This window comes from Stegastes partitus, unplaced genomic scaffold (assembly GCF_000690725.1).
Source record: "Stegastes partitus isolate 25-593 unplaced genomic scaffold, Stegastes_partitus-1.0.2 Scaffold2095, whole genome shotgun sequence".
Taxonomy (NCBI): domain Eukaryota; kingdom Metazoa; phylum Chordata; class Actinopteri; family Pomacentridae; genus Stegastes; species Stegastes partitus.
In genome coordinates, this window is record NW_007579826.1 from 23,223 (window position 1) to 34,582 (window position 11,360).

Below are 11,360 nucleotides of genomic sequence, written 5' to 3' on the forward strand. Positions count from 1 at the left end.
GAGGCAAACAGATATATTTAACATACATTAGATGTACAGTTGCATTTGTATAATTGGTTGCACAGGGATTTCAAATCTATTGGATGATAAAACCAAAGGTGGGTGTAACCATAATCTGTGTCCAAGTGTCTTGGAGTGGAGGTGAGGCAGTTGGATGATGTATTAAGTAGTGACAGTCAAAAGTCAGGCGATTAATGGAGCCGATTTAAAGGCCATTTTGAGATAATCAGCATCAGCTGGCTACCAGAAGGACGGTTGACAGCGACAGTGTTGGGTCAGTCTCTACCAGCTACTGGAGCCTGAATAAGTGCTGCAGCAAAAGGGTCATTTTTAAATCTGCATATGATAAACGTAAGATAAAGCTTTAAACAGGAGTTGAGCCAATGTGTCGGCAAGAAGAAGGAACACAATACGTTTACTGTAGAGTCAGGAGATGCCGTCTGCTGATCAATGCAGCTGTGAAATGCACTTAAACTACTTATTTTTCATTCATATTTTTTTGTTGTTGTTGTTAAACAGTTTAGTTTTTTGATTACATGTAGATCTTTATTTAGTTGATAATTTTTTTAAATATAAAATAACTGCAGACAGAGTTCAGATCCACTTATTCAAAGAGAGACAATGCCGATGTTAAACATATTTAATTTTGTTGAGACTGCTGTTAAAAAGAAATCATTTTGCTAACTCGGGCACGTGTCCATTTAAGTGTTGATTCATGTAAGTGTGCCTTTTCAAACAAATGAAATAGTTTAAAATGGGTTCGCAGATCACTTTGTCTTCATCAAGGATCCTTTTGCTCATCACCCAATCACTCATATTGTGTTTGAATGAAATGATTAAGAAAAAAGCATCAGCGTCTTTGCTAACATTCTTTACGACATTTTCTCTCACTTTGCTCCAAAGCTCCAAACTGCAGGAAATGTTAAACAGCCATTTTGTTTCCTCCCTGAAGGTGCTTTCAGTTGAGTTAAAAATACGAACACGATACAAATGCATATATGAAACTCCTACAGTATTACCTGCTTCATTGTTGGACCAGTCTTGCTGAACATACCGAAGGAGAAGAACGATGGAAACTTTGGACAAAGAAAACAAAAAGCAAATATCAGTCAGTTATTCGTACATGCAGCTGTAAAAAAAAATGTGCTGATAGCAGACATAAAAACTAAGGTTGACTCTACATATTACATCATATCATGTCATACCCCTCGGTTAATGACAGAAAAACCCACCATGGTCACAGAAATAACTTAAATAATTCTGTTGAACCACGGTTCAAAAGCAATGTCTGATTTTCATTGGTTAATTTTCATAGAATTTATATTTATTATTACTTTTGTCAGATTCAAGTTATTTCTGTGACCATTGTGGGTTTTTCTTTCTTTAACCCAGGGGTACCAACAATTTTGTCCACGTGTGTACACTGACTGCATTTACTCTACTGTGTTTTTGTTTGAAACGCAGCGCTGATGAATGAAGCGTTGAAACTGTATAATCCACGCTGTTTGAAAACATTTCTCCACTGCTGCATATGACATGAGCAGCTTTGCATAAGCCTTTTAGCTCCACACATTCTGTAGCCGTGACATTTTTAAATGCTTGGAATAACCATCTTAAGTCTTAAATCTTTCGCAGCAACTCTGCAAACCAACTCCACGTCAAAAGGGACTCAGATGATGAGCTCTGGACATTAAGAGGTTGCTTGATTCAAGATGTAGCTACCATAGTGAGGAGTCTCCTGCCCAGGCTGAATTTGACCATGAACCAGAAGAGCAGGCCGCCACAGAAGAGTTTGACCACTGAGAAGAGGCCTCCGACACCGACGTAGGCAGTGTACTGGACCTGTAGATGGGAAGAAGGGAAAGTAAGGCAGTATGTAGATGACAAAAAAGGAAATTAAAGGTGACAGAGATGGAAAAAGATGAAGGGATGCAGATAAGAGGCGCAGGTGAGGTGAAAATGAAAGATTAAGAGAAAGTGGTATACTGGGAGAAAGAGAGGAGGGATAAAAGTGATAAAAAGAACAGGAGGCAGATTGAAGCAGGGAAAAGAGGAGGGAGAGTTGGAGGAAGGAGGGGGGGGAAAGCAGAGCAGGGCGACAGGAGGCCGAGATGAGATGTCAAAGGGAGTAATGAGCAGTGGGGGAGAAAGTGATGAATCACTACAGATGACTCATCATATTTCCACTCGGCTAGTGGATGGCGGTCTAAACAACATAATGAGATAGTTTCATTAAGGTCTGTGTCTCTGGCTGTGATCAGAACAGTGACAGCTGCTGAAATGGCTGACCTAGTTACAGCAGGTACAGCAGAAGGGAGAAAAGGTTTTTTTTTTTTGCTTTCCACAGTCAGGGGGTGCAACATATTCCAAACAAAAAGGAGAAGTGTGTGTTTGTGTCCTTTAAAGCAGCGTACCACACGGTGTTCCTGAGGTACATACAGATAGACATTAGCCGCTCTCAGTCCTTCTTGTCCAGAGGCAGGCAGAGCAACGCATTTCAAAGAATGCCCAGTTATTTACTGCCTCAAACAGGGCATGCAAAATTATTGATTATGCAGTCTCGAGAGGCTTCATACCTCGGGGTTTAGAAAAGCACCGAGCTGTTAGATTAGAAAAATGCACATTAGCTTCGACGATGAGGTGACTGTAACCCTCATCACACGGCTGCAGATATAGTCTGTGGATTTGAATGTGACCGAGGCCTTCAAGTTACGCTACATCAGCATCACAGCAAACGAGTCACTATGACCTGCGGTGTTAACACGCAATTACAGTTTAATTTGTTCACATAAATATTACCATCCTGTCCAATTTCCATAGTACAGACTGCTGCGGAAATGTTGGAAAGAATGCTGAAGAGCTTAAATCACGACTTTGGAACTTTGGCTGAACGGCAGCAAATTAGGAGACAAGCAGTTTTAACAGGACAAGGGTAAAATTGATCTTAAATTTAAAGATGCTCCAATGAAAATCCAGTTTTTAACCTCATTAGCATGTCCACATGGTGTTTTTTATTTTTTTTTTTTAATTATAGAAGACATAATGAGTGAAACTTTCTGTATTATTATTCTTGTTCATAATCAGTTTTCACTTTAACAAGCGTGGCTGAATTACTCCAATGTTACCACTTGAAGCTTAGAGTAGTTTTACAGTGTTTGAGGAGAGCTGGTGTGCTCGAACTGCAATGAATAAGGAAGGGTGGGAGGAGATGAGTTGAAAGCAAGCAGCAGTGTAGAGTTACATCCAGGCCAGTCTAAGGCTGGACGGGAATACTTTAACATAACTCTGATGCAATGTGATAGACAGAGATGAGTCTATCAATGAGGGCCATAATCAATGACCAGAAAGGGACTTTGATCAGTAGCACAAGTAGAAAAGTAGCACAGGATCAGCAGTTTGCCACCAAAGCTTCCACTCGATTACTTCAAAGTAGTTCAGTGCTTCAGGAAGCTCCCATCGCCTGTTATTTATTCTTTCACTTTTTGGCAGCATTCACAAGCTTTAAAACAGCTAATCAATGTTTTTAATAAGATAATAAGAATTAGTTCAGACCTGTAGCGACTAACATACAGAGAGTCATCAGCTGGATTTGCAGCTCCGCATGACTTAAAGAAGCTTTGCGGTGAGTTTAGCTTTCTAATCTATTTCTTTATCCGTCCACTTGTCTCATTTTCAGCTCAGACAGGCAAGTGCCCCATACACTACCTGTTTAGGCTAGGTTAGCCACCAGCTACTGTGGAGAATTCAGCAGATATTTCTCTGCCTGTGACAATTTTAGTTGACCTTGAGACCAGCTTGGTTTGCTGTATGCTACTCTGTGTGGTGTACAATAAACCTACTGTGTCATGATTATTTGGTACTAGAGAAATTTAGGGAGTGTGGTAGTTGGATTAGAAATTCACCACGCTACAGGACATCCTTCTGTTTCAAGCTCTTACACTAATTAAAAGTAAGTGGCAGTGAAGCGCCAGAAAAAGGAAAAAAAAAACTGTTTAAATCTCACTGCAAATGTTTGATGAGGAAGCAAACGCACTGCACACATTTCTAAGCCTCATAAAAGTGTAACTGCATGTAAAGGAAATCTCCACACGGCAGGTTAACGACGCTGTAATAAATAACAGAAAACAACAAGTCAGTTCCTGCGTCGTTATAATCTCACCGGTGACTGCTGTTCCTCCTCGTATAGGAAACGCTGGGTTCTCTTAACGACTGACGGGTCAGAGCCCATAAACGGGATGGCATATTGCTGCAACTCCTTGCTGAAAAACAACAAGCCCCTGGACACACACACAGATACACACACAAGTTACTCAAAGAGAAAGCAAAGTGGTCTTCACTCACCAAATCTCTCTCTGCTTGCAGCCTCAGCACCGAAGTATTCAGGCTCATTTCATCCATTGATAGTCTCCTAAATCTGCCTCTCCATCCCTGCCAGGCTCCACGTTCCAATACAATCTCATTACACTGAATGTAAATCACTCTGCCAGACAGTAACAGTCTCCAAATCGCAGTTGTCTTGCAGAAACTTTGTACCTTTGTGTGGTTTGGATTTTTATACAACCACTTAAAGAGCCCATACTACGCTTTTTTTGGTTTTTGCCTTTAATTCAGGGTGTTAGAAACCTACAACTCCCACTCCAAAGAAGTCCAGGCTTTTCTTCTGTTTCTTATGCATTTCACCATGTAACACATTTGCACAGTGTCTGACTAGCAGCTGGTTTGATCCTCAAACAAAGAACAAGCAGCTTCCTCACAGTCAACCGTTATCTTCTCAGTAGAGCCATATCTGTTGCCGTTACATCTAGAGATGCAAATTTTGAACAATTTTCTTAACGGATAGGCAGCAGCCCTTATCAACCAATACTTGGTTAATCATTAACATGAAATAAACTCATTGGATATCATTCCATGTACTGATGATGCTGCTTTACTGGTGTAGACAATCAGCTGCTGGACCACAGTGACGCTGTTAAAGCAAACTGACTGGTAGGCATTAAGTGTCACGGTAGACTATCTCATGGTGGCGCTTTATGAGCTAAACTCCCACAGTGCTCTCGCTAATGCTCTCCGTTTGCCAACATGGAACTGCTGGTAGTCCAAGTAACTGCCCCCTCAGGTTGCAATGGTCGTAAACAGTAGAAAGGCTCCACATGATGGCATAACCAGGTATTGCAGCAAATATATATTTTGACATGCAAGTCCTACATTGCCTGCCTTATCGTTTACATATATTTTCGCGGGTTAAATTCTTAACGCCAATCAATCTATTAACCTATAATCACTACCATCCTGAGGCACATCCCTATACTCATAGATCTGGGATTACAGACATATACAACATAGCTTTGCTGTTGTTGGGCCAGCTGACCAATCAGAGCAGCCCTAAAGAGACAGGAGCTAAAAAAGAGCATTTCAAACAGACTGTGAAAAGAGATGCTGCAGTAATGTACAGTATGAGAGAACTAATGTTTGATTTGAAGATTAAAGCATGCAAAAATATTATAGTAGACCCCAAAAATAAAATAAGCCGGTAAATGAGCACAATACGGGCTCTTTCAAGCTGACCTTGTCTCTTCTATGTAAAGCAAGTTCGGAGGCCCTGAGGCTAAACTAACTAGTTAAAGTTTTACTTTTTGCAGCAAATGTCCATGACAGTGCCTGCATTTGCCTAAACAGAAGTACAATTAAAATAAAGGCAACAGTAATTAGAATATTATATTCCAGCTTTCACTTCAGACTATTGAAATGTAGGCCAAGTGTAAAAACCAGACACTCCGCTTTCAGTGGGAAATCCCCCTCTGCTGTGCACTGAGGAAACATGTCTCTTTCTTGGCCTGTCGCTGCCAAGCTCCTCATTCCAATAAAAACGCTACAACGTAAACTAAAGTGTTTTCAGCAGACAGTAATTGCTCAGTAATGGCCTCACCTCTTTTTGACCTTGGCTCCCACCACGGGCAGCGGCTTGTGGCCAAACTTCTTCCTCAGCTGGCGAAGGGAGCCGCTGTCTGCGAAGCCGTACACTGCAGACTGCCAAGTGGCGTCGTGGCCAGACGACCCCTGCAAAGGGTGAGAGCTCCTTTAATCATGTCACTGTCCAGGAAGCTGGCGCTATCCAAGAGTCCCCTTCAATTTCCCCCAAATAAAGGCTTAATTTGAATAAACAACACATTTCTTCTGACTGACAGATTCAAGTAACCTGAGCCTGCTGGGACCACTTTACTCACTCTAGAAAAATGTCACATCTGAAACTGTGGCTGAACAAAAGCAACCAGTAGCATGTTTTGGGTATATATCAGCATATTTGGTTTCAAGGGAAATTAAAAAATGGTTTTATAATAACACAAGGTCCCAGCAGGAGGACAGTATCTCTGCTACAGTCACTGTATCTGCTCGCTACATGTTTTCTCTGAGTCTCCCCAGAGCTTCTTTGAAATTACCTCTCTGTATCACATGGATATTGATTTCTGTGCTCCATACTGATGTTTGCTGAGAGGAAGGTTTAGGAATTTAGTTCACATCTATTTTTCTAATCACTGAAAGTAAAATGCAGGATCTTAACTCAAATATGCATTTCAATTGTGTGCTTGCATTGATATTTTGTGACATTTTTCAATCTATACCATCCACTCAACAAAATATTTTAATATTCACAACACCTCTGCCGTCTCACTGATGTAAAACTTGCACCAATAACTTTACTATTAAATTCAGAGCAGAAGCTGTGATTGTTAAGTCTACCTGAGGCCCGCTGCTTATGTTCAAGAAGCTCTCCACTGCTGTCAGAGTTCCTGAAATCAAAACAAATCATTAATGAGGTTCCAGTTAAGACATGTAGCTTTTCAGAATGCATTTAGACTCATGAGTTCAGCAACAAAGACCAAATACACAAGCATTCTTGCAAAAACAATCTAATATTTAGAATATAAACTGGACACAGCAGGGCATGGTAACGATTAATGTTACACACTCCAATGTCCAATTTTTAAGGTTTCCACCTTTCTTCTTTGCTAAATGAGATGTTTTGTTTCCCACCTTTGAACTGTCTCTGCGTGTAGAGAATCCCCAGGTCTGCCGGTATGGAGTCAAATCCACAGCTGCCAATCACATAAATTCCTTTGTCCAAGGCCTTAGTGTGGTACTCCAGCTGCATGCGCTCCAGAAACTATAGAGGATGGGCGTCCATCCACACATGTGCACAATAACAAATGCAGACATGTCAGTGCAAGCTGTAAAAGACACTAACACAATGTACTGATTCCCAGAAACAGAGAAATGGACTATTAACTCCATCCTACCTGAGGCTCTCCACAGATGTCTATGTAGTGAGCTCCATTTTCTACACAAGCTTTAACCACTGGTTCACCATAAAATCTGTACTGAGAGGAGAAAGAGAGCATGAAGAGATCTGATCAAACACAAACCACACAATCTGGATTGTCATCTCAAAGTGGACTTTAGTGTCCAGATAACAATACTTACTGGTCCCACACAGTTGAGAATCACCACACCTTGTTGGCACATGATGGCCAGTGATTCCTCGATAGACACATCAGCAACGATGATTTCAATTTCTGTCTTCAACTCAGGCATGGCTGATGAGAGGAGGGAGAAAAAAGAGATTGTCTTTCACTAACTCTAAATTCTACAAAGCCCTAACATTCAAAATACATTTAAAAATGTGTTGCTTTGGCTCCAATGCAGCTAAAGTTAAAATCAGCAGTAAAGATAAAACCAGAAGTAATAAGAAATGTAGATAAAACCAGAAAGAAAATACACATTAAGGGAGGCACTGAGAAGAGATGTTAAACAAGATACTGATATCTCCAACTCCAGGGACAAGCTTGGGGAAAAAAAAAAGAAAATTGGGATCGATAAGATGTACGTTTAAGGAAAGAACTCAAATCATATAATCCAATGAAATAAATCTGAGGATCCAAAACATTGCTCAGTGCAACACTATGTTTTGTCTATCAGCTCGAGGCAGCAAATTGTTCTGATTTATTCATACATTATTAGTGATTTGCTTGGGCTATTGTGTTATAGGACTTCATGGGTAAACATGTTCCCCTGACTGGCACCTTCATTTCTATTAAAACGGATTGCTATTAAATTTAATGATTACAAAATGAGCATTAATGACTCGTAAGATAGAAACTCTTACTCCAGCTGGTATGAAAGGTCAGCAAAACAAGTGTGGCTCCGTCATTCTCAGATGTTTTTTCATAAGGCACACCATCACACATGATAATAACTGTGTAAATAATGATAAGTAACACTAATTTCAAAGCACTAAGTTCAAGAATCTCTGGTCTTGCTGCTTGCATTCACTGTGATATTATTGAGAAACAAACTGGATTAAACATAGAAGGAAAGTGAGATGACCTTACTTTGCCTACACTGTAAAAATAATAATAATAAATGTTTTTCACTGTTTTTAATTCTGGTTTGTTAAAAAGTAGTAAAATCACAAAAGAAAATTACCTATTAACCTGTTAGCCACAAAAAAATAAAAAATAAAATCCACATCAAAAATCTGTATTTTATTTTTTTTTACAAATCGTGATTTGTCCTTCATCCAAAATGTTTGACTGTGAAATTACTATTTTTGACTGTATTTAAATCAGCAACAAAAATGCTTTTAAAGATGCATATTTTTTTACAGATGTTTGCCTTTATTTGAAAGCAAAAATATTTGTATAAAGAAATGAAAGCAATAAATATTTTTACACTATTATTTTAGACTTTCTTTGTTTTACTAAATTGTGACACGTGACCATAAAACTACATTTTTTCTTTTTTAAAAAGCTTTATTTAAGTAAGCAAAATAATAATAATAATACATTTTTAAACATTGCAACATTCCGCTTTTTAACAAATCTTTTCTGGATATTGGTGTTTTGCAGGGCAGAGCACAGTGTATGCCATTAACTATTATTATTACTCTGAAATAACTTGAAAACAATGCAATTAAAATGTTGAAATCTAAAGACTGCTTGGTGAGTCCTGAATGTTCCAATATCCTACCAGATCCTGTTATTTTACAGATTTTAATATCCAGTAAAAAGTACATGTTGACTGCAAAGAGAACAAGTCAGACTTTATATAATGTTCTCAATGAACATCTCCATTTTTTTATTACTAATAATAGCATTTTACTGCATTCAAATCAACTAAAACATACTATTTTGCAGATGTTTGCTATTATTCTCCCAGTTTTTAAACTTTACAGTAAATCAACATTTTTAAATTATTTTTTTCCTGCACAGATTTTTTTTTTCTGCAGTTGCTATTTTTACAATGTCGAGCACATTGTCTCATGTTTTACATTCTTATCACTTTGAAACAACTTTTTAAAATGGTGCAATTAAAAGGTCAAAATCTAAAGGTTAAAGGATTTCAGCAACTCCGCATAAAATATTTTCTTGCTTACATCTACACATATGTATGAAGTTTTAAGGATCAGTACATGTCCTTAAATGCATGTGACATTGTGGCTACAGCATAAATAATAAATGTCCATTTATCATTATTAAATTACTTCTAGTCCCACAGAGAGTGATTTAAGCTGCTCAACAGCCTGACCTGTGCATTTCCAAATCTAGCTGGAAGGTCTGGAGCAGAACAAGAACTAATACTTAGAGGTCAAGTTCAGAATTGTTCACTTCTGGCTAAAAACACCACAAACAAACCACAACAACAGCTCAGCCTGCTGCGTCTCTCAGTCAGCAGAGTGGCCTCTCCTGCGGCAGTGAAAGCGGGCTGACATTTAATCATTAGGAGGCTGACAGCAGACGCTCTGCTCTCGGTTAGCTACTGAACACCAGCCTGTCACACATACACAGCCTCCCCGCGGCTTGCTTCAGCACTTCCTCCAGACGCCGCCTGCTTCTCCCGGCCACGGCCCATTTCAGAGAGCTGCCCCCGGGACTCTCCGCGGCGCAGCGGGCGACCTCTTCCACGACAAACTGCCCGGTGAAGCCGGTGGCGCCGAAAACAATGATGTGGTACGGTCTGCTGGGGGTGACGGCCGCCATTGTTAGCGTTTTTTAGTTTAGGGGCCCGCCTGGCGCATGCGCACGGCAACGTTCGGCCGGGTTCTGTGCGCTGATTGGCTGAGCGGCATACGTAACTGACGTAAAGTAACAAACTTTCACCTGTGATTAATGTATAATCAGCAGCTAACAGGCCTCATAACAGAGGAAAAAATGTATGGTAGGAGTTATTTTGGAGTAATTTTATAGCTAAAATTTACATGAACGCTCTTCTGCTTTACTATTCGTACACTATATATAAAATTAGGAAAACAGCAGAGGTGTTTGTAGGGTTTTGACACACTGGGAGAGATTTTAACCTGATCAAAGCACGTAAGTGCACAATTTTCAGGTTATTTTAGTGTGAAATAATCTAAAGTGTAAATGTAAAACCTGTAATTGATTTATCCAGCAGCAAACAGGCCTCACAACAGAGGAAAATTGTATTTTAGGAGTTATTTTTGAGTAGTTTGAAGATAAAGAATTGAAATTAAATCTCTTTTACTTTACTGTTCTTTGACCTTTTATAAAATTAATAAAATAGCAGAGGTGTTTTTAGGGTTTTGACACACTGGGGGACCAGCTTAGCAAACAAATGTATAGATTTTAACCTGATAATATCAGCCAAATATACAAATTTCAAGTTATTGTAGTGTGAAATAAATCCAAAATGTGAAACACTACTCCAGGCAAAGGTCATCCTTCTCTTTTTTGCTTAGTCAATGTTCCACATTAATATCAGACTACGTGCAGGCCAGACTTCAAACTGTGTGATGATTTACAGCTATAATCATTTGTAAAGGTGCGCCGAACAAAAAAAATATTTGAGAACCACTGAGCTGGACCAGGGTTGCCAACTTTTAGCTAACAGCTCAACTAAGACTGGTATATTTTGTTGCATACTATAATAATGCTCATTTTATTTTTCAATAATTAATAATCATTTGAACATAATTTAATAGTAATATGCTTGATCAACGCTTGTAATAGTCTAAAATAAGTGGTGGTGCTGGTAAGGTTAAAAAAATAGCTAACAAGGGTGTTTTGGATCCACAAATTGACTTCACTGAAACTAGTTTCATCCTTAAAAGAAGTGTAATCAGTGGTGATTATTTATCTGTTCAGCAGTTGTAGATGTCCGTGTGATCTTAAAAATGTCTCTGCTCAAAGCTTTCCTTTATGTGACTAGGGGTTTTTTTTCTGTCTGGTTATATTCCGCTGGATTTATTTCTGTCATTGATTTTATCTTCTTTTTACACTTGTCCTCTGCTCCCTTCCCCTTAATGTGAACAAATACATCATCTTTATTACCATAGCTATTATTTGTAT

At 39.0% G+C, this 11,360-nt stretch overlaps 1 protein-coding gene across 1 annotated transcript in view; it reads right to left on the minus strand.

Moving 5' to 3' along the window:
* Positions 1-10,034, minus strand: part of LOC103373899 (saccharopine dehydrogenase-like oxidoreductase) — a 13,745-nt gene extending 3,711 nt beyond the window's left edge. Inside the window, exons 1-9 of the mRNA XM_008303905.1 lie at positions 9,839-10,034; positions 7,480-7,592; positions 7,296-7,376; positions 7,033-7,162; positions 6,739-6,788; positions 5,927-6,057; positions 4,160-4,277; positions 1,723-1,842; positions 1,020-1,076 (exon numbers count right to left, since the gene is read on the minus strand). Coding sequence (XP_008302127.1) covers positions 1,020-1,076; positions 1,723-1,842; positions 4,160-4,277; positions 5,927-6,057; positions 6,739-6,788; positions 7,033-7,162; positions 7,296-7,376; positions 7,480-7,592; positions 9,839-10,034 — 996 coding nt within the window. The remainder of the gene's footprint in view (positions 1-1,019; positions 1,077-1,722; positions 1,843-4,159; positions 4,278-5,926; positions 6,058-6,738; positions 6,789-7,032; positions 7,163-7,295; positions 7,377-7,479; positions 7,593-9,838) is intronic.
* Between the last annotated feature and the right edge of the window lie 1,326 nt (positions 10,035-11,360).